Source organism: Chelonia mydas, chromosome 12 (genome assembly GCF_015237465.2).
Source record: "Chelonia mydas isolate rCheMyd1 chromosome 12, rCheMyd1.pri.v2, whole genome shotgun sequence".
In the NCBI taxonomy this organism is placed as follows: Eukaryota; Metazoa; Chordata; order Testudines; family Cheloniidae; genus Chelonia; species Chelonia mydas.
Window position 1 is genome coordinate 36,080,299 of NC_051252.2, and position 27,378 is coordinate 36,107,676.

Sequence of the window (27,378 nt, forward strand, 5' to 3'; positions counted from 1 at the left end):
GAGGGGGCGCACACCCGGGGGGGGTAATGGGGAGAGGGGTCGCGCTGCCGGGGGGGGGGTCGTACACCCGGAGGGAGCAGTGGGGGGACGGCGCGCTGCCGGGGGGAGCAGTCGGATACCCGGGGGGGGGAGGGAAGGTCGCACACCCAGGGGAGCAGTGGGGGGGAGGGGTAGCGCTGCCGGGTGGAAGGTCGCACACCCGGGGGGGAGCAATGGGGGGAGGAGGGGCACACCCGGGGGGGGCAATGGGGGGAGGGGTCGCGCTGCCGAGGGGGGGGAGGTCGCACACCCGGAGGGAGCAGTGGGGGGACGGCGCGCTGCCGGGGGGAGCAGTCGGATACCCAGTGGGGGGAGGGGAGGTCGCACACCCAGGGGAGCAGTGGGGGGGAGGGGTCGGATACCCAGTGGGGGGAGGGGGCGCGCTGCCGGGTGGAAGGTCGCACACCCGGGGGGGAGCAATAGGGGGAGGGGGGCACACCCGGGGGGGGCAATGGGGGAGGGGTCGCGCTGCCGGGGGGGGGGAGATAGCACACCCGGAGGGAGCAGTGGGGGGAAGGCACGCTGCCGGGGGGAGCAGTCGGATACCCAGTGGGGGGAGGGGAGGTCGCACACCCAGGGGAGCAGTGGGGGGGAGGGGTCGGATACCCAGTGGGGGGGGCAGGCTGCCGGGGGGGGGGAGGTCGCACACCCGGAAGGAGCAGTGGGGGAAGGAGAGGTCGCACACCCAGGGGAGCAGTGGGGGGGGAGGGGTCGGATACCCAGTGGGGGGAGGGGGCGCACTGTCAGGGGGGAGGTCAGGTCACGCCATGGGACGGGAAGGGTAGCACTAGCGGGGGGAGCAGCAGGGAGGGGGGTCATGCTTGGAAGAGAAACACTTGGTGTTGTCACACAACTCGGCGGGGGGGTGCCCATGACCCAGGGGAGCAGTGGGGGGGGGGAGGGGTCGGATACCCAGTGGGGGGAGGGGGCGCACTGTCAGGGGGGAGGTCAGGTCACGCCATGGGACGGGGAGGGTAGCACTAGCGGGGGGGAGCAGCAGGGAGGGGGGGCATGCTTGGAAGAGAAACACTTGGTGTTGTCACACAACTCGGCGGGGGGGTGCCCATGACCCAGGGGAGCAGTGGGGGGGGGGAGGGGTCGGATACCCAGTGGGGGGAGGGGGCGCACTGTCAGGGGGGAGGTCAGGTCACGCCATGGGACGGGGAGGGTAGCACTAGCGGGGGGAGCAGCAGGGAGGGGGGTCATGCTTGGAAGAGAAACACTTGGTGTTGTCACACAACTCGGCGGGGGGGGTGCCCATGACCCAGGGGAGCAGTGAGGGGTCGCATTTCTTGGGGGGAGCAGAAATGGGGATGCACCCCCCCCGGCAGAGCAGTGGGGAGATAGGGGCACACACACCCCGGAGCAGTGGGCAGAGGAGGGGAGCACACACCCCACAGTAGGGGGATGGGGGCGCACCCCCCGCAGAGGGGGGGGTGCACACCTCACAGAGCAGTGGGGGCATGCGGGCGGAGGTGGGGGGCGCACACCCAGGAAGCAGTGAGGGGGGAGGGGGAATCAAATGCTCATGGGGAGCAGCAGCCAGTGAGAGAGGTCGCATGCTTGGCAGGGAAGATCCCCGGGGTGTCAGCAGCCAGCCAGCCTGGGTGTGGGGCACAATTGCAGCAGAAGCAGGTCAGGATTCAGGAGTGTGGGGGCAGTCATTCTGGGAGGGAGGTACTGGGGGAGGAGCTGGCTGGTCCTGGACACAGCGGGGGTGGGCTGAGTGTTGAGGAGGGTCAGAGCTGCTCCCAAAGTCCATTTAGCTCACTTAGAAGAATTCCTGCCACTAGGCCTCTCCCAGCTTAGAGACCTCCCCAAACAGCCAACTCCCCCAGTGACCTGCCAGATACCCCCAACGCTCAGAGATACCCCAATGACCTGCCACGGAGACCCCTCAAACTCCACCAGAGAACCCCTAGCCTCACAGGAGAGCCCCCAAACCCAGCAGCCAGACTCCCGTAAACCCCTCACATCCTCAGAGATCCCTGACACTTCTCAGCCAGCTCTCAGACCCAAACTGCCTCCAAAGATCCCTGCCAGACACCCCTCAGCCCACCCCGCAACTGGGCCATGCCCTGGGAGACACCAGGCTGGGCCCTTCGGCATGAGGGTGGGAGGAACCTCCTGCTGCTTCCCCGCGCCCAGGGCAGGGCTGCTGATGAGCCATCTCCCTCGGAGGCCTGGTGGGCACCCAGTGAGGGGGCACTCAGAAGTGCCAGCGCACCCTGTTGCAGGCGGAGGGCCTGGCGCCTCCAGGAGCTGTGCTGCACTGTCTGGGTTGCATCCTGCAGAGATAAGGGCACGTGGGGGTTTGTTTGCCCCCCACAGGGAGCGAAGGTGGGCGGCTGTGTGGGATGATTTCTCACGCCACCTCCTGGACAAATGGAAGATGACAGCATGGGCCCTGAGCACGCTCCCAACACGGCAAGGCAGCTGGGGTGCCAGGGGTCCCCCGAGTTCAGGAATGAGCGGGAACAGCTGATGAATGCCGCATGGAACATATCCAAAGGAGGCTGGAGAATCCCAGGGGTCTGCAGCCACTGCTCTCTGGGGTATTACTCTGAACCTAGCAGTAACCAAAAGTCACTAATACTTAGCAAGTCACCTTCTGCGCACGTACGCCCGCCAGGCACCTCCAAAACATCCACTGAGCAAAATAACCAACCAGTTTGGGGACCCTGGTAGGCCGCAACCCGGTCCTTAAAATGACAAGGGTGCTGCCAGGGCTGATGGGAAGGGAAAAAGGGGGACAATGGGAGGTCAGGGGAGTGACCCCAAAACATCTGTAATGGCTGTGTAAATAAAGTTAAATGGGAGGGAGTGTGACCCCTTCAAGATGATGTACCAGGGCCCCATATTTCTCTCGCCAGACCTGGGTTCTGATCACTAACCCAGCCACCACAAACAGCACTGTCTGGCCCCCTGCCAACTCCAATCTCAAGGCTTCCCCCTCCAAAGTCACAAGAGGGACTGGGAAGAAGTGCGAGGACATGCCCCATAGACTGAGCTTGTAGCAGGTTGGGCTGCCCCATGCATGGTGAAATGGGGGCAGCCCAAGGAACCCTGTACTGCTGGGATCCTGCCTTACCAATCCAGTGGCTTCCACTGTGCTGGGGATGAGTGACTGACTGGCCAAGCCCCTCCCCTGGACAGGTCTGGCACAGGTGCAACAGAGCGAGTTGAATGCCACACAGATCATATCCAAAGAGGGATGGAGAATCCCAGGGGGCGGGATTTTTGCCATTCAGCTGCCTGACTCCCCACCCCCAATGGAGGGGTCCCCCTTACTCCTGTCACTCTGCCAACTAGGTCCTTTTCCCCACCTGATGCTGGAAATGAGCTGCCACTCAGCATCAGCCCAGCGTGATCCTTCATCAGAGGCAGCTGTCTGCTGATGGCCAGAGGCGAGGATAATGATGCAGCTCAGCTTGGGATCAAGGGACCAGGAGGCAGCCGCTCGTCTTTGACTAGCCCCAAAGGGGCCTCTCTCCTGGAGCCTCCATCCCCATTAATAGCTCTCAAAGCCCTGTCAGTGGAATTACGGCAAAGGACTCAGGCACCGTGTTCTACTGATCCGTCCCCAGTGATTCCAGAGAAATGGACATCTATTGGAAGAGCAAAGGCATGAACCCTCCGGCCAAAGCTCAGCAGTGTTCGGAAATCTGGCGCACCACCAGGTCTGAGCTCCACTTACTTCACCTGCCTTGGTCTGGACGGCCACCAGTCTGCCTTACATCATAAGGGAGACGAGTCTGGTGGGTTCTCAGCCCAGGCCCAAGGGAAGATTTGTTCAGCATCAGCAAACCACTGCACCATTCTATCCAACAGCTGTATCTCAGAGATGCCACAGGACAGTAGGGGAGGGGGGGATATTGTAGGCTTGCCAAGACACTGGCTGCAAAAACGACAGTGCCCAGATATTCCAATATCCCAGCAATAGGTGCATTAGAAATGAGCTATGCTAAATAGTCTCCTTCAAACGCTGCACCCCTTCCTAAGCCCCACAGGAGCCCCTGTTCCCCAATCAGCACTCTCACTTCAAACCCCTTCTCCCCCTTTGCTTCCACTGACTTTTCTTCCCCACCCTTCCCCAGTTCCTCTTCCTCCAAAGGCCCTTCAGCTGCATCGAGCCTGCCACCCCAGGTGTCCTCCACACTCCTTAGCGCTGGTTGCGCCAGCACTCTCCTTCCCCCAACTCTCTCTTTCTTTTCTATTTTAAATTTTTATTGCCATTTTTTTTAAGAATACAGAGGAACAAATGCCCTTATCAGCAATTCTCACAAGGTATAAAGAGATGCTTTTATCTCACTGCCTTTACTCAGCTAGTGCGAGCCAATGCCTGTTAATTTTTTAATTTTCCTAGTGAATGCATGTGTGGCTTCGTCAGCATATATTATACATGCACACTCCCAGGGAGTCACGGAGTATGTATACACCGCCAGGAGAGGCAGATCTGCCAATGACACCCACAGTTAAGGTTGCTCAACCTTTCCCCGTATAAGACCCTGTTTCCAGTTGCTTAGAACTTTATCAGACTGTAATCATTCGGGTGACATTTTCAACGCAGGGTGGCTGCCGTGGACAATTTAAAAAACAAAAATGTTTCCGCTAAAAGAGTCCAGCCATTTCCGCGAATGAGATGAGGGAAAAATACTTATTAGAAAAATCTTCACAGCGGTTTCACGGAGAAGCGCTAGCACCCCAGTGCTTTGGAGCAGGGACTTGATATTTGTCCTTTACTTTACCTAGGAACATCCACCCACATCCGGCTGAATTATGACCCTCTGAAAATTGCCATTGCAAATGCTCCGTTAGAGTCTGGCAGCTAAATTCTCCGAAGCCGTGGCCGGCACTGAGCCTGCTCCATCCTAGCACTGCAGAAGCTGAGCAGCCCTTTTCCTGCAATTGATTCCCTGAATGGCTGGGGCCGAGGTGGAGCCAGGCACCAGAACTGAGAGAGGGAGACTTTATGGTGCTCTGAATGTGCCTTCTGCTGGCAGTCCGGAGGAAAAAGGAGGGAGCAGCTTGACTCAAATGCAGATGGATGAAGACAGGAGCAAAGTAGGACAGGGACAAGCTTGGGGGGAGGGGGCAAGAAACACAGAGGGGACAGGACCAGAAAGGTCTGTAACCACTAGAACACACTCCCCTCCAGAACCTAGAATAGAATCCAGGATTCCTCAATCCCAAAATTCTTCTGCTGTCAACAAACATCTGAGAGTCCCGCTGGCAAAATGCATCTCTCTTCCAGTCTAGTGACTGGCTGACCTAGAGGATAACAGCCTACTTCCACTACCAGTTACTCAATTAGCCCAAGGGATATAGAGGTCTATGCTGTAGATCTAAAGATCCCAACCCTGATGATGACCCAAGTTTGGGGTCAGCATGGTTCCACATGAAAGTACTCCTGATTTTTCAGGGTTTTTTTTTAAAACATAGGAAATCTCAACTAAAAACTACATTCAAAGAACATTACTGTTGCAAAGTCAAGCACTCAAAAGTTGGAAAATGCCAGAATCAAGGGTGCCTGTGCAACCATAATTCGGCCCCCTTGTTCTATACGCATTATGATTACAGACTTCAATTCCATGATCACATATTTGATTCCACAGGATCCCTGCCTCTTTCAGTGCACCAGCTGGACCTGCTCTGCGGGGGAATCAGGGTTGTGGAGTGAATGAGACAGGGAAATGCAGGAAGAGAAAGGATATCCTTGTAGTGGAGCCAGCTGAATGTGGCCCTGGAGAACTTGATTTTATCCTTACCACTGCTACAGAGTTCCCATGTGACGCTGGGCAAGTCACTATGGCAATAAGCACCACAGAAAAGTCTATGAAGAAATTAATACCCCTGTATTTCATTTAATGCGGGGTTCCGATGGTGGGTGGGAAATAAGGCCTGGGACCACATGCTGAATGAGGAAGATGAAAAGAAATAATGAATAGCTGCCCAGTTCATCCTGTATACTGTATGAGGCAGTAGTCCTGTGCAATTATGTAATTAAAGACTGGCATAAAGCACACTCCCTACTATATACCCAGCATGAGTTACTCTGGGGTGTTCCCAGCCTGAGACGCATCAGGGTGGGGCACGAAGCTGCAGTGAACCAGCTGCAGAGACTAGTGACAGCAGGCCCTGGGGGCCAGTGCAGCATGTGTCTCCATGTCTTTGCAAAGCCAGCCAGCTTGCAGGGAGGTGAGGCCCTGGGCCTTTGGGTGGGTAGCACCTCTAGGCACTCTAAGCCCCAGAATTCTGAATGCCCCCGGTTCAGGTACCCATGGCATGCTAGAGGAGAGACAGGCCTCTGCTGTAAGAAATGCAAACAGGGATTCTCACTGAGGCTGCTGGATGCCGGCAGACCCCATGTTTCTCTCTGGCACCCAGACTGACTAGCCCAGCTCGAGACACCACGCAGGGCCCTCCCTGGGTCCTGGCCTGGATTCAGCAGGTGTGTACCGGGCCACTGTTCCAACTGCAAAGTGCCTCGCCATATTAACAGAGTGGGTGGTCGCAGGTTCAGCTCCGTCTTCCTGCCAGTACACCCTTCATGGCAAGGAGAAGGAGCATCTCTGCCATTCAGCAGCTTAGAGGTGAGGCATGGATTCCCCTGGGCTGTGGCTCTTCTTGGAAGCAGCCAGCACATTTGCAGCCATCCAGCAACTCCTTCTCCTACCCTGGCAAGTCTCCCATTGCACACGGGGCCTCGCTAGTTGCCCCCACCTGCCTGCAGAGTGAACCCTGGAGGGGCACACCCCAACGTTAAAGCCCTCCCCGCTCTGTGCTAGCCCCGTCTCCAGTGGAGCCCGCTGGCACGGGGAGGCTCAATACACTCTGTGCCCTCGGCATGATGATCTATCGCGGCACCTCTAGCTGCCAAGGCTTAATCATCCTCACACCTAGGTTGCTCCAGCTAGGACTGCTGCCCAGGAGGCCGCAGACACAGAGCCCATGCGAATCGGAGTGCCAAACAGGGAAGCAACACAGACAAGAGGTAGCGCGTGTGCACACAGACGTACGCAGCGCCAAAGAGGGTATCCGCTACATGGCCTGCGGGCATCCAGGTGTCTCGTGGACAGGGCTCTGGGGGTGGTGGATAAGAAGCCTTTCCCCAGAGGTCACAGATTCAAAGCCAGGTTGCTCAGCGACCACGTGTCACTGCCATCAGATGGGACAAACTTGTGGGCAGAGGCTTTATGGCTCTCCCTCATCCTTCATCCTGCTGCGCAAGTGCCCCTCCCCACTCATCGGTGGTGTGGGGAAGGGGCAGGAGATCCCCATGCACCGGGATCTGGAGTGGGAATGTGAGCGCCCTGGGACAGGGGCTGCAGATGAAATGTGGCAGGCGTCTAATGAGCCATTAATCAATGTCACCTTTGCCCGGCAGCCGATGGCAAGGCAATAAAAGCGGGGCTGGATTTTCCAGGCCACAGCTCCCATCTCGCTTGGCTGGGAACAGCTTGCAAGTGGTGAGGGCCCCGCGGACCCCCAGCCCGGAGAGATTTCTGAGGAAGTGCTGGGGAGCTCCAGGAGGGGTAGTGAGAGCCCTGCAGCACTCGCACTAGCTGGGAGTGAAAGGATAATGCAGCTCCCTTGGGCAGGGCCTGTGGAGGTGGGCTAGGAATCGGGGCAGACAAGCTTTCCCCGGGGTAATTCAGTGGTTCTGCGTCCAGCCAGAACAAGCGTGAGCAGTGGCAGCGGCACCTTCAACGGACGATGCTGTCTAGGCTCAATTCAAGATGGGGTGAAGACTCGGGGGGGAGCGGGTCTGGGACCATCCAAGCCAGCTAGCCCATGCCTAGTCAGCCCCCAGTCATATCACCAGCTGCAGTCATACAGAATACTGGGCTGAGTCCCCTGGGCCTGATTCAGGCGGCGCGGTCCAAGGAGCTCTGGCCCAGTAACGAGACCCTGTGCCTTGCCTACAGCCCCTTCTGCTGAGGATCCCACAGTACCCTTGCACTGCTGGGCCTGGGGAAAGCCAGGGACTTGCCCAAGACTGCTTGGCTGGTCAGTGGAAGAGCCAAGAACAGGACCCAGATCCGCCAGCCCCTCAGCTTGACCACCCTCCAAACAGAGAGGAGCTCCCCCCACCCAGGCAGCTACAGGCATTGGCATGGAAACGGGCCCACGCAGGGCTCCTTTCACTCCCTGCCGGGTGCACCTGCAGTTCCCCCGCACGACAGTGCCTCGCTCTCCTGTTCCCCTCTGCCAAGAGCTGGAGTGGGCGGCAGTCTCCACATCAAAGCAGCCAGAGTGCCAGGAGTCTTCCAGGGCCACCGGGAAGGCTGCTAACAAACAAGCCCAGCATGGGAGGGTGTGTAACACCTCCCCAAGGAATGCTGCTGCTCCTGCCTGACAAGGCTCTGAACTCCCACGAGATGGAGCCCAGCCCAGCCTCAGCCCCATGGCGTCCCGGATCGCAGGCACAGCTGGCATTGCCCTGCAGGTGTCCTTGGCGCCCAGTGTACCACTGGGGCAGCAGGGTCTGGCCTCGGGGGACTGGCCACAGGAGAAAGAGCCTTTCACATCCAGGTCACCCTGGGGATCCGGCCACGGGTCACTTCGTCCCTGGGCACAGCCGCCGGGTGGCCTACACACAGGGAGTTGGTGCCTTTCACTCTGACTCCCAGCGGGGTTGTGTCCACATCACAAACCTGCCGCCCTTTCCCAGCCTTGGTTGGCCGTCTTGGCAGAGAGGCCACGGATTAAATGGACCAAGGAGACAGCACATTCACACAGGCCAGGGGGGAGGCACAAGAGCAGGAGAGTGAGGGCTTGGTAGAGAGTCCTCTGCCACCAGGTCACCCTTGCCCCCCACCCTGGCACCAGACCCTGGCACTACCTCCTGTCCCTAGCAATGAGTTTCACCTACACTCTGTCCTCTCCCTCGGCCCTCAGACCCAGTCCATAGACACAAAAAGGCCAACAGGAAATCTGCTCAGCAGGCCTTCAACACAGAGCATCCAACAGGCTACGACACGTACCCAGGACTGCCCCTTGGCCAGACAATGCTGTATTGGCTAATGACAGGACATCCACATTTCCAACTGTCCCCGGCCCCACACACACTCCTCCCTGTATCCCGGCTCTCTGACTGCAGCTACCTGGGGCTTACCAGGGAAGGTGGAGGGCAAGGCACCAGCACTGGAGAAGACTGCCCACCAAGCAGCTGCACTGGGGACAGGGGGGGAAATCCTGGCCGCCGAGTGCATAGATTGCCGCCCAGCACACAAACCATGAGGACCCAGTCCCACAGTCCTCACACAGGCAAAGTTTCCAACAGAGTTGATGGGAGTTCTGCCCATGCAAGAACAGCAGGATTGAGTCCCAAGATCTTGGGGAAAAGCTGCCTCTTTCTCAAGAGGAGCCGAGCCAGAGTGAGGAGGCTGGTCCCAAGCTGCCTTGGCTTGGTCCAACTCGCTGCTGTCACTTCCTGGGACACCCCAGGTATCCCCTTCTCTGAGTAAAGCACCAGGGCCCAGCTGTGCCTAGTGGATACGCTGTGGCACATTAGGGGATTGGTCGGCCCAAGTCTCGCAAGGAACATTGCTGCACACACTCAGAACAACATGGAGACGGTGGGTCCTTGGGGTCACGCCCCAGAGCTCCAAGCTCTGCTACTGCAGGTTCCCCCCATGCCCAGACAGCAAATCTAGCACCTACTTGTAGCTCCCAGGTCTGCGCCCTCCACATCCACACTCAGCTGGCCACGGTCAGAGCCAATCTCCTGTGCACCTCCGTTCCTTGCACCTGGGCTCTCCCCAGAGCCCGCCAGTCGCTGTCTGGGCTCGCTGGTGGAAGGCTTCACAGCAGGTGTCTCCAGAGAAGAGGACAAAGCCTGGAACAAAAGCAGAAGAACAGGGACTCAGAACCTTTCCCTGCATGGATATTCAATAGCCGACAGCCAGCATCAGCTTCAGAACTAGGCAGCAGACCTCCCGCTTCCCCTCCCAAGCCCTCATGCTTGCTACCAGCCTGGAGAAAGCAGGGTCCTTCTGGCAGAATGTGTCCCACTAGTGCTGGGGGGCCTCGGGGTGGAGAGACACAAGATGCTTTTGTTTTCTTTCAGGCAGATTGCACGTGGCTGGGTAGGGGAGTTGTCTGCTGCTCACCAGCCAGGCAGCTCCATGTCTCACGGGGGCTACAGCTGGATCTGAGTGAGCAGTCCAAGCGCTTCCAGTCAGGACCAGACAAGAAAGGCTTTGGGGAGGTGGGGGAGGGAGGGCAGGAATCAAAGCAACATCCCTCTCCCTGCCAGTGGCTGCCGGCTGATTATTCTGCTGCTGATTACTCAATGGGCCGGTATACAACTTCCCTCCCCTCTGCTGTGACAGTGCGGTCACAGTACATGAGGCTCCTGCTACAGGGACACAGGGAGGGTAAGCGTCCTAGATCCAAAGAGGATTTTGAGGCTAGAAGGGATTGTTACGATTATCTAGTCTGACCACCTAGGCCAGAGATTCTTACCCGGTGATTCCTGCATCAGGCCCAGTATCCTATGCTCAGCCGAGAGCATCTTTTTTAGAAAGATGTCCAGGGCCAGATCCTCCGCTGATGTAAATCGATGGGTCTCTTCCCCTTTACACCAGTGAAGGAGCAGGCCCCCAATCTCAATTTAAAGACTCCACGTGATGTAGACACCATCACACCTCTTGGCAATCTGATTCAATGGTCAATTATCTATTCCCTTAAAAATGTAGGTCTTATTTCCAGTTTGAACTTGGCTGACTTCATCTTCCAGCCACTGGATCGCGTTATACCTTTGTCTGCCAAGTTAAAGAGCCCTCTAGTAACAAACTTCTTCTCCCTTCATAGGTATGTCTAGATCGTGATCAAGTCGCCTCTGAATCTCATTACTGAGAGTGAACGGCCTTCAAAACTCTAATTTACTTTACACCGCTGCTGCTGTTGGTTTACACTTTGCACTTCAGAGGGTGTGAAGAAGGAAACTACTTTGGTCTGCTCCGAGTCACTTTCACTGTCTGTTCATAACTTATTCCATTCTCCGTTTCATTTTCTTGAGACAGAGCCATGGCTGGCGTGAAGCAGTACAGAACACACGTGTGCTCTTTCAGCTGAGGATCCAGCCCTGTTTCTAGACCTTTGCAACTTTCTTTTCTCATGCACCAGTTCCACGCTGTTGTCCGTCATCCCCCTGGCAGCTCTGGGACCTACCAACAGCCTTACAAATCTATCCACTGCTTCTTTGTTTTGGTATTTGAATGAAAACATTTCTGTTTGTGTTCCATTTTACAGTACCACTTCCCCTTCTCTAACACCTACGATAACTCATAATCTCTACTGTCTCAGCTCTGTTGTGTGCCCTAATTTGCTGCATCTGTCATCCTCTTGTTTAATGCGCATCTGAGAAAATAGTTGTTCTGTCCTCAGTTCTTTGTATCTTTAATAAGTGGCAGTAACGAAAGCAATCCATATTCTAGCTCCATAACTGCATAAACTTGTGCTGGAATGGATTTTTTCATCTTTTAGACAGAAATGCAATAAAATAGTACTTTAATTTTATTTAACATAACGGCCCCCATTGCTAAATGTCTGGATACATGTAAACTTATGTAACAAACCCAGCACTTTCCAAAGTGACAGGCTTTATGGAGCTGAACAGAGCTATTCTACAGACTCTCCCTGACAGACAGATCAGGCGTGTCTCATTAGCTTCAACTTGGGCATATTAAAAAGGAGGAAGGCAGAGGAGACCTGCTGAGAGAAGAATCCCATGATCAGCCAGACAATGGTTTAAGTTTATAAACTCTGTCCTGCCTGTGTTACCCTAGGAAGTCAGTAAACGTGGCCCAGAACCCACTGTGTATGTGTGATTCATGGAGAAGGGTGTGACATATTGACAAATGCGGTCCAACCAAACTCAGCCAACTGCACCAATCACCCACAGAGTTCAGCCATCCCACTAAAGCCGGAGGAAGGAGGACAGCCTTGCACCACGGACCATTGGACCAGCAAACTCAGGCCCTGCCAGACCAGCCACAGAGAAATTCCCCAGCTGAAGGGTATGCTCCCCCACATCCTAGTAAGAATGTCCTTCTCCTTGCTCCAGGTTAGCAGATCTGCCTCAGTTGATTTTAACCAGCGGGCGGGGTCGTGTGCAGAGCAAGAGACCCAAGTCACACAGACCACAGGCAGCCAGCCGCCCAGCTCACACAGACAGACTTGTGCGGGCGGGGCTCCCGCTAGTGTGCTAAACGGAGCCGTGGGACATTGCAGCATGGGCAGGTGGGCTAGCCACCTGAGCTCAGGCTCATCCTATCCCTTGGCTGGCTCCATGCTCGGAGTGAGCCAGAGCCTCCACCGGTGCCATGACAGCCACACTGCTATTTTTAACATGCTAGCATGAGCCCCACTAGCGTCGGCCTAAGCAGGCCGGGAGGCCCGGCCATGTAGACGTACCCATCGGAGAGCACTTCGGGTTGCACTCGGGTCTGCAGAGAACGGGTGTAATGTGCCCTGCCCAACAAGTGCACGACCGGTACCCCAGAGCCGGTGACACACTCACAGTACATGCAGCTGCCATGCCATGCCATGCCATGCAGCCCAGCCTAACACATGCCCAGGCTGTACTGAGAGAGGGCTATGCCTCTATCAGCACATCCCCCAGCAAAGCAGTAAATCCCTGCATGAGACTTGAACCCAGACCTTCCCGACATGTGCCGCTAACCAAGCCCCACCCAGCCCTGATTGTTACCAGCCCCTTCCTGCTGTGGGATTCCAGAGAGGATGCAGCTGGGCTCTGTATGCTCCAGGACTTGGCAAGAGAGAAAGGGGCTGTGACCATACAGACTGGAGAGGTAGTCAAAGCAGGAGGCTTTAGGTCAGGGAAGGAGCCTTTTGATGGAGTCAGACAGGCCTGAGGCAGGGACCGGCGGGGTGGGTGCAGGGGGTCCCCACTCCAATTTACGAGCACTAAGGCCAGGGCTGCTGTGCAGAAAGGATTTTATGTTGATCCAATTTTTCGATGGCTTAGTCCTATAAAACTGGGAGCGCCTAAGTAAGATGAATGGAACATGAATTTTGCTGGGAAGCTCTTAGAATCAATGAGCCACACATGTGAGCAGACGTATAAATTTACCATTCGTTTCCTGGAAAGGTTTAATTTATGGAATCCATATGGTAACGCTGCACAACCGCGAGCGCTCGACAAATCCCACAAGCCCTCAAGTGGCAACACTTACTGACTCCAACTGGCAGCTTTCCACCAATTGCCCCGTCGCTCTGAGCGAGGCCGGGGATGGGAGAGGCTGGTATCTTTGCCACCGCACAAGAGCGGTTAGGCAGCCAAGCGGCCATGTCCTGCCTAATCTTTGCCAGGGCGGCCCACGGTCCCCCAGGGCTTGTTAAGGGAAACATGGGTGTAACTTTGTGCTTCTTCTTCTCCTCTTTTGCAATTATTAATAGAAAGTGACTCTTTCCGCATGGCGGGGCTGATTGCCGCGTCAGGTTTTTTACTGCATGGCCTCTGCTTTAATTGGGCACCAAGCGGAAGCATTAGCCTGCAGAGCCTTACAGGGAAGGCTGTGGACATGCGCAGCAGAAAGGGTGTGTCAGGACCTGTCCCCTACAAAGGGAGTCTTGGGGCTACTCGACACAGATGGTAACAGGGCCCCTCTCCTCTAAGCAAAATCTCCGTCCATCCCTCTGGGCTTCCCCGTGTGCAATGGCCTCATCTGCATTGGGGATCCCAGCCAGCAGGGTAGCTGCACTTGTGCAACCCCTCTTGTTGTAGCCAGGCAAAACCACGGTTTGCACCAGTTCATCTTAGCCCTGCATGAAGTCAGGACAGACAGCACCAATGCAAATGATGGTGATGCACTAGGGTTTGCACCAGCAAAGCTAACCTGGTGACAGGCCACTGATGGCTAGAATTAGGGCAAATCCGCAGTGCGGACGAGCCCTTATAATATGGCCAGGAGGCGCAGGGTCTGTGCAGGGGTGCCAAGGTCCCAGTACATCGTGCAATGCCCCATGCAGCGGGGCAAAGACAGACACCCCCTAGCCAGCGCTGCAGTTTCCTCTAAGACAAGCTAACGTGTCACAGTGTTTAGGCTGCATTGCACAGCTGTGACACAACCCAGGGACTCATCTCCTCAGGGTGAAACCTCACGTCAGATACAACATCCCGCTGTGTCCCTAATGCCCTCCTGTCCCCTTGAAAGGGTGAGGCCTGAGCGTGAGGGCATCACGCTGCAGCAGATCCACCCAATGCAACGCAAACACCACCCACTGTCACATCCAAAGCAAATTCCAACTGGGGTGCAACACAGCCAAGAGAAGACGCTGCGAGCACCCTGCCAGACATGCTTGGGGAGACAGGCTGGCCAGGATCTAACCCAGAGGTGGGCCCGCGGAACCGTCCTGCCCGGCCCCTGAGCTCCTGGCCAGGGAAGCTCGCCCCGGCCCCTCCCCCGCAGCGATGCCGCTGCGGCTTGCGCCCGCCCACCTCCCAGGCTTTCCAATAAGCCTATTCTGCCGCTCTGAGCAGCCTGGTAAGGGGGCGGGGCGGGGGGGGAGGTTGGATAAGGGGCAGAAGGTCCCAGGGGGGCAGTCAGGGGACAGGGGGCAGTTGGATGGGGCGGAGGTTCCGGGGGGGCGGTCAGGAGACGGGGAGAGGGTGGGTTGGATAGGGTGTGCGGTCCTGGGGCGGCAGTTAGGGATGGGGGTCCCGGAGGGGGCAGTCAGGGGACAAGGAGCCGGGGGGTTGGATGGAGTGGGGGTCCCGGGGGGCCTGTCGGGGGTGGGGGTGTGGATAGGGTTCGGGGCAGACAGGGAGCGGGGGGAGGGGTTGGATGGGGGTGGGGTCCCGGGAGGGGGTGGTCAGGGGACAAGGAGCAGGGGGGGTTGGATGGGTCGGAGGTTCTGAGCGGGGCAGTCAGAGGGTGGGAAGAGGGAGGGGCGGATAGGGGGCGGGGGCCAGGCTGTATGCGGAGGAACAGCCTTCCCAACCAAGCCCTCCATACCGTTTTGCCACCCCAATGTGGCCCTTGGGCCAAAAAGTTTGCCCATGCTGATCTAACCAGTAAGGCTGAGACCTCCCCTGGCAACCTGCTTTGCAAACCTGCCCTAGGCACCTTATGCAACAGCATGTGAGACGCACGGAGAAGGATTAAAGCACATCAATTCAGCAAGCTTCAGGCCTGCAGATCCCAGAGACAGAAAGAGGTCTCATGCTCTCGGCTCCGCTGATTTCTGATCATGGGCTTGATCCGTCCCGGTGCTGATCCAGGAGAGAACCTTCCCCCTTATGCCAGGGCTACTTACTTTGCTTAAGAGACTTTGGTGAGGGACCTCGTCAAAGGCCTTGTGAAAGTCCACATACAGCATATCCACGGGATCACCCGTGTCCATATGCTTGTGGCCCCCTCAAAGAATTCTAACAGACTGGTGAGGCGTGATTTCCCTTTACAAAAGCTATGTTGTCTCTTCCCCAACATATTGTGTTCATCTAAAGTGTCTGGTTGAAACTATAGTAAAGAACAGAATTATCAATTTGTCCGGTACTGAGCTCCCTCCCCAGTAACAGGAGGGGCTTATGTCAAGGGCTCCCACTGCCACAACTGGCAATTGCAAACTATTCACAGTTTCATCCCAGCCCACGCTTACACTATTTTAGGAGGCTCCAAAATTTTGCCCCTCACCCTGCCCCAGCGCAAACTGGCGGGGTTTGGAGGGGCGGGAGAAGGGGAGTGTAAACACAAACTTGGCAAAACTTTGGGCTTTCCCCCACGTACTCCGTGTGGCTGGAAGCTGATCTATGCCAGGCTGAAATCTGGATTTCAGAAGCTTTAGATTCTGAAGACTCAAAGGAGTTTTTGCTCCAAATTAGCGGTGTCTCTGAGGGGAAATGGTCCCATTTGGAGCACAAAAAAATCCCACCCCTGAGAGAGGTCTCTGGGCTCTTTGCAAAATTCAGCTGTCTCATGCAATCAAACTGAAATGGAAAATGCCTCCCATTCTGACAGAGCCTTTCACGCTATCACAAAATCTTGCCCAGCTCCATTTGGGACTCACTCTCTTAGGAGCCATCAGCTCCCCTCACGGCCACATCTAATACCAGCCAGCAGAACCCTGGCTTAAAAAGAAACATCAGACATACCCGGGATCCCTTCCTGGCTTGTGCTCTGAGCACCCTCCTTTCACACCAAGGGAATTCAGAGCTGGTGAAATGTGCCAGGGGACAGACATGGAGGCTGAAATCCTGCCCTTCTATAAAGAACAGCCCATGCGATTCCCCTGCCAATACTTCTCCAAGCCCGCCAAGGGAGACACCACCTCTGGGATGAGAGAGGAGACCGGTCTCCGTGCGCCACTCAATCCTATCAATGAAGGGGAACTGGGCTGAGAACCATCAAACTCATTTTGTATAGGGGGCAGTGGGGGCCTCTGAACACAGGTCGGACGACTGGGCCTGCCCATCACTGCAGGCGTGCCTGAAATGCAGACCGTGAGCAAAAGGGTTCCAGGCCCCATGACCAGCTCCCTGAACAGAGAGATTTCTAAGGTCACATATCAATGCTGATTCCTTCCACTGCCTCCTCAAACCTCTCCACTTCCCTCAGGGGAAAGAGCCCAGCACCAGCCCAACAGCCACTTGGATTCAGCCAATCCAACCATCCAAGCCCCACAGACACTGCCAGCGAAGGAGAGACCCCATGAATAGCTCCCAATGGCTCCCCAACCAGGGGCTGGGCGCTGAGGCAGGGACGAGGGTGAGAGACGGGGAGGATGGATGGCCGGGTGGACAGGAAACTGCTGCTGTCCCATCTCCCCCACAGAGCTGGGCACGCGTAGGGGACACGGGTGCTTTCTGGAGAGGAGGCACCCGCCCGGCGTTTTCAGCTCAGTTCACGCCACCAGCAGGAAACGTCATGTCCTGGGCAGTGGCCCCCTCTGACACGCCGTCCTCACCTCACCCCGACGCCGAAAGAGACGGGAAACAAGGCCCCGCGAGGTGAGGCCAGGACAGAGCGAGCGGCAGCCTCGCCGGGTTTCAGCCAGACTCTTTGTGTTCCAAACTCCCTTCCTCAGCTTGCTGAATGGCTGGTTGTCGAGGGCTTGTTCCTCTGTTCAGGGTCTCCCTGGAGATGGCGGAGGCTTTTCCTCGGGCCGGGCTCCCTGGGGGCCAGGGATAAAGTACGCTGAGAATCTCACATCTCCTTCCCGCCCTGCGCCGGTTGTGGGGAGAGGGGCCCCGCCGCAGCACGGCCAGAGTAGGAAGCTTTGGCCTGGCCCAGCTGCCACTCTGGCTTTTAGCTGGGCAGCCCCTGGGGCTGCCAATCGCCTGCAAGTGGTCAAAGAAGAAAGGAAGCCCTAGCCCAGCACCGGCCCATGGAGCTGGCCGGCTGTTGAGAAGGGAGCTGTGTGTTCCCCAGGTGCGCCGGGGGGCTTTAAGGGGAGACTGAGCCCCTGAGGTACAGCCCTACCCTGAGATCCTGCAGAGGCCAGAGGGCTGTGAATGGCACAGTCAGGTCCTGCCTGAATACTGATTTGCTGTAATACACGGGAGCGTAAGATACAGAGAGCCTGCAACCCTGGTAACCAGGCTGTTACTCCATGGGCCATACTGCACCAGCGCCAGGAGACTGTTACTGGCCATGTCACATGCATGGAGCAGGGGGCTATTAGGCAATCAGTTACCAGGGTAGGTAACGAGCAAATCAATACTGAGTCAATACAGCTCAGGGTGCCCTCTCTTGGAGAAGATGTGAAACCACCTGTAATCGTCAGGAGTCTGATCCTGCTCCCACTGAATTCAATGGAAGTTTTACCATTGACATCGCTGTCGGGGGGGATCGAGCCCTAATGTTCCATGGCACACACCCCCTTAGAGTAAGGGTGTTATGCCTGGAATCCTGGCCAAATTCCAACTCAGGTTGTCACATTCTGCCTCCCTAAATCCAACTCCGCCCCCAGTTGCAACTAGATACAGGGCTCTGCGTTGCTTTTTGTCCTAAAACTGCTAGGCAAAGTTAACGTGTGCTGTTAATCAGGTGCCACATTCCTCCCCAGAGGTGGCTGCACATTGCTGACAGGCAAATGATTGCCTACCTGTTGGAAAGCGTAATTAATTAGGGTTTGGGAATTGCTTTGAGATCCTCAGATGAATAAGTAGTAGTGCAAATAATTACTAATTATTATTATTACTGGCTAGCTAATATGTGCAGCAATAGGCAATCAGGAGTAATTCAAGGTATATTAGATACCAGATCAAGTGTTAATTAAATGTGATGCTTGACGTGATTGGCAACAGCTCTTCCAGTCCTATCAGATGAAGATGTCCTTCGATAATTATTCACTGGCGGATAATTGGCCAGGCTGGTGCTACCGCTTGTGAAAAGGAACAGGCTCCTGAAGAGAAGCAGCCTGATTTACAGACGCACTGACCGTGCAGCAGTGTGCACACACATGGCTTGTAGAACCTCTTGCAATCCCAGTCCTAGGCCTCTCTCAAGCAGACACCATCCCTATTGAGCCAAACTGTGAAATAGGGACCAACCGAGACACTATCTGACTCCATCTTCCCTTGCAACCTAAGGCAGGAGTTAAATCTAGATCCCTAATGGTGAGAAGCCAATGATGAACTAGACATTGGGATCCCTTCTCAACGTTCCAGTGTAAGAACCCAGTCCAGCTTTTACCTTCTACCTTCCACTGGGAAGGCTGCCAACCAATTTACTAAGAGCTCTCCAAAGCCTGGGACAACTATAAGGCTAGGGGCTTGTTCTGGCACCGTGGGGAAAGCGGGCTGGATTTCTGAGCCTGGCCCTAGCAGCCCTGCTGGCGATTCTGAGCACATTCTCCTGCAAGGGAACCAGCACTGCCCTTTGATTAGATTCCTTCCAATTAACATACAAGCTAGGGAGTTGGCCTGCGCTTCCCGGGAGAGGCAGAGCCTTTTGCTTATCTGGCGTGTAATGTTCTGCGGGAGCAGCCCAGCTCCCCCTAGACACAGTGATTATCTTGATGGAAGTGCCAGAGCGGGCTGGGCTGCGCTGCCAAGCAAACAAACAAACCGCAGCAAGGCTCCCTGCTCTGTTTCTCTCCAGTGTTCAGCGCTGTCACCCTGTGGCAGGGGCCAAGCCCGCGACCTGAGCTCAAAGGGAGGAGGCCAAAGCACAGCCTTGTTTGGTCTCGGTGGGGCAGATGCCACAGGGGAGGAGCTAGGGTCGCTCTTTTCTCCAGCTGAAAAGGGTGCCCTGGAAAACAGGAAGGGACCCAGAAATGGAGGTGAACATTCACACAGTGGCATACAGTGTAAGGCCAGGAGGGACCCCCCCAGATCACCTAGTCTGCCCTCCTGTACAGCCACCGACACCACCCGGCCATCCCCGCACCGAACTAACAACCAGAACTGGGCCAAAGTATTACAGCTCGTCAGGAGACTAAACCACTGTGTGAGAACACGGGCAGGGGGGAGGACCGGCAGCCCTGCATTGGCAAGAAACTGACTGAGATACACCCAGATGATCCTGGCAAGCAACCAGTACCCCACGGTGTGGAGGAAGGTGAAAACCTCCCAAGGTCACGGCCAATCTGAGCGGGGGAGAACCGACCCAGGGCGACCAGTTAGACTCTGAGCATGTGAGCAAGACCCAGCCAGCCCAGCACCTGGGAGCGAATCCTCACCACCCGCAGCCCCGGCACATGCTGCCCAGTGCCCCAGCTCCAGCCAGATGCTTCAGAGGAAGGTGAGGGGGGGGACCCTCAGAAAGTACCCCAAGGGGCAGACAGGAGATTCTCCAAGGCAGCCCTGGATATACGGGGTATTTCCATCTCTGACACCTCGAGGCTCCAGCTTGGCTCTTCAGGGCAGCCTCCTGGCCCATGACACCCACACTCGCTGCCACAGTATGACACCGATGTGCACTTTGCTAACCTGGGGGCAGGTCTGTGCTGAGCACCCTTTGGTGGTGTCGTTAGACTGGAGTTTACAGAGCTCTCTGGAGGCCGGGGGGGGAGGGGAGGGGTCAGGGGTCTCACTCTGCAAGTATGAGGCATCAAAGTCTCAGGGCAGGAGATTCCCAGGATGGACCTAGGAAGGAAGATGCTGATGTTGGCTCTGGGAAAGCTCCAGGTGGGAGCCACAGACAGACAGACAGACAGGGGCTGGGAAGTGCCAAAAAACAACAGAGACTGAAATACAGGATCGAGCCCCCTCTGGTCCCAAGGAAAACACGCCGGCGCTTCCTCTCTACCCCAGCAACCTTCCTGCTTCCTCCCTCCCCCATCATCTCTCTCCCTCCCACTCAAAAGGGCAGCCCACCATCTCTCGGTGACGCAATTGCTCACAGCCAGTGGTACGTGACCTGCCGGGCATTGGGAACCTTGCCCCGCTAGCCCCTGACGCATGGCAATAGCCGCAGAACTCTGCCTCTTCCAAGGCAAATGATGCTGATGTGACGAAGTGGGACTGTTCTTAGTGTTTCCTCTGAATACTGTCGGGATGCCTCAGTTTCCCCTATGCATTTCTTACATCTCTAGGTGGTGGGATAAGGGGGTGGGATTGTTGCAGAGCAAAGGGCCAGGGTACATAGATGGCCGACACTGTCTCCTGGCAACTGATGGCCTGGGCCCTTCCCCCCTCCAAGGTGATAGCGAAAGGGCTGGAGAACAAAGGAATCCGGTGACCTCCTGGCCTGGGAAAGGGACAAAGCCCAGAGGAGGAGGGGCTGGAGCGGGAGTCTGTTGCGGCTGGCTGGGGACAAGGAGTGAAGTGCAGACGTGGTTGTCTGGCTCACTGCCCCCCAAAATGAACCCGGCTGAGGGGTCCTGTTCTCTGTACCTACAAGCTCTGTTTTAGACCATGTTCCTGTCATCTAATAAACCTGTTTTACTGGCTGGCTAAGAGCCACGTCTGACTGCGGAGTTGGGGTGCAGGACCCTCTGGCCTCCCCTGGACCACCCCTGGGCGGACTCGCTGTGGGAAGCACACAGAGGGGCAGAGGATGCTGAATGCTCCGAGGTCAGACCCAGGAAGGTGGAAGCCGTGTGAGCTGTTTGCCCTGAAGACAGTCTGCTCCCAGAGAGGAGACTTCACCAGAGTCCTGCCTGGCTTCGTAAGGAGCAGCTCCAGAGCATCGCCCGGGGACTCCGTGACAGCTACCCCTTGCTGAACTGGGCCTAGCACTGGAGGGGTCAATCTCGCCTGACGGGCACAAAGCCCTTGCTGTCTGCATTTACAGATCTGACATGAAGTGGGCCACATGCCAGCTGGTCTCTTACACAGCCCCCTCAGAGGGCTGGAGGGATGTGTTGTTCATTCCCCGGCTAGCTCAGCCTCCTTGGATCCTCAGCAGGCAAACTAGCTCGTTGTACCACAGCGTCTCTTGGGCTTTGCCCGGCTGTTTGCTGGCGCAGCGCACACAGAAACTAGACACACCGACCGAGACACGCTCATCCCTGCTGATGCTCCAAGGAGAGGAGCTGTTAGGCTTCATGTCAGGACCAGAGCAGAGCCGGACTGATGCATCTGCAACAGGGACAAGACTTCAACGCAACTGGAATCCTGAGCCACGAAACAACCAGGGACAGGTGCTAACAGGCGAGGAACCTCTCGAGAGACACCCCCTCCCCAGCTCACAGTGCAGCAGCCCTCCCCCTCCCCAATGCATCGGTCGGGCCATTGTGTCTGGTTAGGAAAGTGCACAGCAGTGCCAGACTGTGGCAGCGAGTGTGGGTGTCTGGGCCTCCTCCTTCTTTAACTCTCCCCTGTGCTATCTGTCAGAAAATCATTCCCGGTTACACAGATAAGAAATAATTGATGCAAAGAAGCCATCTGTTTGTGAACATGGAGTATCTGCTCAATTAGGAGGAATCTGTCCAGCCAGATAAACCATCTCTCCATCCCCACTCACGGGGAGGGCTTTGCACCCTGACCATGTCCTCAAAGACTCACAACCAATTAACGGCAAACAGCGTGATTTGGGCACTAACTTGTTAACTAGCACCCTGAGGCTCTTCCACGGGCAGGGCGGGGTGCGGGGGAAGCCGCCAGGAGTGCAGGGGCCTCAGACATGCCATCTTTTCTGCTGATGCACAAGAAAGCACTAAAGCTCAACAGATGTTGCAGGAGCTTGTCAGGGAGGCCGGCTGAAAAGGGCTCACAGCAAACAAGCCCTGACCAAACGCTGAGCCTGACCAGCTGCTTCCAAGCCTGCTGCTGCGGTGAGAGGAGCATGAGGGGGCAGAACTCCCTGCGGGGAAGATGGCACTTCCAGCAGCACAGTGCCAGGGCCCCGAGAAATGAGAACTGGCAGGCTCGTTCCAGGGACGGGATTCTCTAGACAGTAACACACGGGGACCAGGCGTCTCTGCCGAGCTGATGCATCGTATACAACAGGTGCTGATCAGAAACAAGAAGCAAGCCCCCCGGATGGGAGCCTGCCTTCTCTGCAGGATGGCGTTCAGTTTGCTGTGTTTCTGCTTTGCCAGCTGTGTCTCTAGCTTGCTCCATTTATTGGACCCAAAGGTGCATCGTCCCTGAGCTGTGCAAGGCTACAGCGAGTCCAACCCATCCCTGTCTGCAATTCCCCTGACTTTGCTGGAGTCACAACGGGGTTGAGTTTGACCTCCAGAAAGGAAGAATGATTCAGTGGCTAACACAGAGCAGCGGCAGGGGTCATGAGAGCTGGCTTCCGTGGCTGGCTCTCACTGTATGGCCTCGAGCAGAACACGTCACTGCTCTGTGCCTCAGTTTTCCCCCAAGCAAAATGAAGATAAGAATTCTTCTCTCTCAGGATTCATTCCAACAACCCCTGCTCCTCCCACCCACTTCCCTGCAACCGCATCACATAGGGCCACATCTGCAGCTGAAGCATTGTGGTTCAAGGCAGAGGCTTAGGACGCTGGGACCCCTTCCATTCCTGGCAGAGGGCCTCACTGCCTGGTAACGTGGGCTATATATTGCCAGAAGGGGAATGTTAAAGTAATGTGTTATTAAAATACAGGACATGGGGGGGAAACTGACACAATGGGCTGTTCCAACAAGAGAGGTCCCTGCTCAGTAGCCAATCAGGATAATATCTACCCTTCTCAACGGCCAGTCAGACTTCTTAGCATTTCGGGAGCCATGACAATGTTGGGCAATCCCCAATGTTGATTGGCTAGTGAGAAGCCACTGATTTTATCACTTCCTTTGAGAGCCCCCAGGCTCCACCTGGCCTTCGCCCCACGCCCTTGCCCTGGACACTGGGTGGGTGCAGGCGACTGGGACGTTGTTATTAACGTGCACAGGACTGTGCTGTCAGCCAGCCGGCTCAGTTTATCACATCCTGACAGCGCATTAGAGGAGCGATCACTGGCCTACTTGTATTCTCCAGTCCCTGCCTCGGGTATTACAGTGAAAAACGTCAGCTCAATTCCAGGGAAATTCTTCATGGTGATAGAATTTTTGGGGGAGAGAAAGGCTCTAATTGGAACCGATGTCAATTATACCTTAAACGTACAGAGAGCGCAAGAGACAGCGCATACATGTAAGTTACTTTCAGGGCTGGGTTCTCATCAGACGATCACAGAAACATAAGGATAGCACCAATCAAACCTATTGTACTGTCCAATTCAGTGGACTCAGCACTGCGATAGCACGGTGGGGTATTTTGAGAAGTCCTTCCAAGGCAGAGCAGCTGGTATTAGCCACAGTTTGTCTATCTTGAGGTGACAGGGCCCAGTGGTTTGAGCAGGGTACTGGGTTCCACTTGCACTTTGGGCAAGTCCCTTAAGCTTAGTGCGCCTCAGTTTCCCCAGCTGTAAAATGGGGCTAATAATGCTCCCGTCTTTGTAAAACATGTTGAGCTCTTCGGCCACCTCAACACCAAGGATTATATCGACGGTTACACAGGTCTCTCTCGGGATCAGACTGATAGCAAGGGGAGGCCAACATGGGTACGATACGAGACAGCCAGCCCTCCTCACTCTCCCAGCAGGCCTAGGCTTTTCCTGGCTTCACCAGGAGCCAAAGACCTGCTGTAATCTGAGAGAAGAAGTGCCAGAGATGTCATCAGGATGCCTGATTCCCCTCCTACACACGCCCTCTGCCCTGGAGTGATAGCTCTCCTCCCAGAACAGCTGGTCCCATTTATCCATGATACTTATCTGTGCAAGTGCCCAATTTGCACACACAGATGGCCGGGGAAGAGGAGGTGGCACCAGGGCAGTGCCATCCTGGCTGGGGTGCAAGGACAGTGCCCCCTCCACGCTACACGCTTCCCTCAGGTTTTCCCTCAGGGTGACTAACGCTGGGCAGCCGAGCAGCTATGCACCAGCAAGCCTCATGCAGCCGCTCAGCCCCTCGGGGCAGATTGCTTCATGGCTAAGCACACAGGGCACCTCCTTCCTAACCTGCACCGTGCCCTGCCTTCTCTGCCCCGGGCACCTCCCACACAGCCAGCCTCAGGGCCTTCTGTGGCTTTGGGCCAGGAGACAAACACCTCCCCAGCACGAAGGAGATTAAAGCCATCAAGAGCTCAACCCCAGAGCTCCTTCAAGGCTGGAGGATGGGTTAAGCTTAGAACAACAGAGACAAGCCTCTATTCCCCTCTATCGTTCCCCTCTATTCGATATTGGTGAGGCCTCATCTGGAGTACTGTGTCCAGTTTTGGGCCCCACACTACAAGAAGGATGTGGAAAAATTGGAAAGAGTCCAGCGGAGGGCAACAAAAATGATTACGGGACTGGAACCCATGGCTTATGAGGAGAGGCTGAGGGAACTGGGGATGTTTAGTCTTCAGAAGAGAAGAATGAGGGGGGATTTGATAGCTGCTTTCAACTACCTGAAAGGGGGTTCCAAAGAGGATGGCTCTAGACTGTTCTCAGTGGTAGCAGATGACAGAACAAGGAGTAATGGTCTCAAGTTGCAGTGGGGGAGATTTAGGCTGGATATTAGGAAAAACATTTTCACTATGAGGGTGGTGAAACACTGGAATGCGTTACCTAAGGAGGTGGTGGAATCTCCTTCCCTAGAAGTTTTTAAGGTCAGGCTTGACAAAGCCCTGTCTGGGATGATTTAGTCGGGGATCGGTCCTGCTTTGAGCAGGGGGTTGGACTAGATGATCTCCTGAGGTCCCTTCCAACCCCGATATTCTATGATTCTATGATTCTAAGCCCTGGAAAACTAGGATTCCTGGATCCCTGTGGGAGTGTGTGAGAGAAACTCCCAGACCAACCCCCCTACACAGCCAACCCCACCCTTCCATGCTCAGGAGTGTTCCACCTCTAGGGCCCTGATCTCTTTCTAACAGGAGCCTCAGGGATTCAACAGGCTGAGGTGGAGAGACAGACTCCGGAGCTGAACTTTGCAGACCCCAGCCTGGTGCTGGGGTGCAAGCCCCCAGGGAAAGCAACTTTCTCCTGAGTGAGTTTAGCGCCAAGCCTGGCGCCCACGGCTTGGCTGAGCCAATTGACTAAGGAGCAGAAGGAGGTCACCCGGCTCTCTCAGGGTGTGTCTACACAGCCCGTGTCGACGGGCTCACGCCAAATAGCTGTGGAGCCCTTACGGCTCTCACCGGAGCTCGGACGCCTAGGGAGGGGATGGGCTTCGGCGCCCGAGCTGCAACTTCAGCACGCTGTCTACACAGCTAGTTCAGAGCCCGAGCATGAGTCCTGCAAGCCCGAGCGTGGCACCCTCCGTGGCATTAGCCAAACGCTGTGGCCTTTCCCACCAGCCGTCCAAGCTCTTCATTAAGCTGCGTGTTTTGCTGCCTACCCCCACCCCTCCAGCCCCAACGGTTATCGGATGTTCCCTTCCAGCGGGCCAATAAGGGACCGTATGCTGCTCCTCATCAGCTCACGCTCTCTCCTTCCAGGGCGCCAATGAAACGGGGGAAGCAATGAGGTAATCAGCTTTTGAATAACTCCCTTCCCCAGGGGAGACGGGCTAAGCCGGGCTGCCTTGGAAAGAGCTACCTATTGATATGCAAAGGGGGCTCAACCTTGCAGCCTCTGCAGCTCCCAGCAGTCGGCTCCCCCTTGCCCTCCATGTTGTTCTCATGCCAGACAGCCCCAGTTGCGCTGCAGGGAAGGGCTGTCAAGTGGAGCTGCAGGCCAGCAGGGGAGAGACACCAACCAAAGAGCCCAGGCTTCGCACGCGGAGAGGGCTGGGTGTGTGTCTGGCTGGGAGAGGCCCCCTGATGCATGCCCACATGCATATACTGATATACACACGCAGTGTACAACCTACGTTAGAAACAGGCCAGAAGCAAACCCCCAGGCCCCCGCGCCGAGCCAAATCGTGTATCTGCAGCAGAACCAAAACCCTGGATCCAGAAACTCCCAAATGTAGGGGCTCAAAATGCAAATCCAAACTGCCCCTACATCTGCAGGTCTGACTGCGATCCAGGTCCAGGGTCAGATGCATCACTGCCCTCCATGCCCTGGCTGCGTCCATATCTCTGTGGCTGGGAGCGGCACTGTTTCCATTTTACTGACACCCCCCCCCCACCCCCTCCCAGGCAGTGCAATCCAGTGATGCGATCTGAGAGGCAGGAAGCACAGCTCAGCTCAGGAAAGCAGGTCTCCAAAAGCTGGAGACCTCTTCCAAAGCTGTTGCAAGGCGAGTTCTGATCTTTACAGTAAATTTCAGTGCTTCATCAACCTGATCCCAATGACTTCAATGGGCTTTTGATCAGCCCCAGATCTACTCTGGGGGCTGTGCCATCAGATACACAGGCAGGGTCTCCTCTGACTTCAACAGGAGCTGAGCTCATAGCTCAGCAGAATTGTGTTTCAACGTTTCCTACATGAGATTTACCTTACAACAGCTGTGCAAGCACCCTCCTACTTCGCTACGGTGCTTTTCCTGTCAGCGATGCCATCCGATTGCCATACAGGCAACTTCCCACTTCCCTGCTCATTTTCTTTACCTGTGCAATGCTCAAAAGCGAGAAAAACCCAGTCATTTCAGGGGTGATTTTTAGCATTGCACTCACATAGAATTTGCATGCTCGCATCACCACAGTTGTGTATGCAAGCCATCCTGTTGGCTAACTGCGCACCTGACCAGTTAGACATTTAAATGGCCAGTATGGGTGGGACTGGGATTGCAGTGCAGGTGCGCCTGCATGAGCAAATCACGCGAGTGCATTCTGTGTGGCCAGCTCTGAAACTGGCTGGGCCTTGCGCTGCTTTGTGATTCGAAAAGCTCATCCATTGCACCGCAGTTTGCCTCCCATTTTCTTCCCCCCCCCGCCGTCCACCCTCTGCCTTTTAAAATCCAATCAAATGCCACTCCGCTGTGCTGACTGCAGGCCATTCCACGCTGCACGGTGACCTAAATCAGCCAGCTGCAAATTGGCACTGCCTGCCAACTGCTTCCAAGAA

The 27,378-nt window shown here is 56.0% G+C and overlaps 1 protein-coding gene across 6 annotated transcripts in view; it reads right to left on the bottom strand.

Moving 5' to 3' along the window:
- GSE1 (Gse1 coiled-coil protein) overlaps positions 1 to 27,378 on the bottom strand; it is a 360,389-nt gene that overhangs the window by 224,374 nt on the left and 108,637 nt on the right. For all 6 annotated transcript variants that reach the window (XM_037878124.2, XM_043526225.1, XM_043526224.1 and 3 more), the window contains exon 2: positions 9,706 to 9,880. In XM_037878124.2, the coding sequence (XP_037734052.2) occupies positions 9,706 to 9,880 (175 nt within the window). The remainder of the gene's footprint in view (positions 1 to 9,705; positions 9,881 to 27,378) is intronic.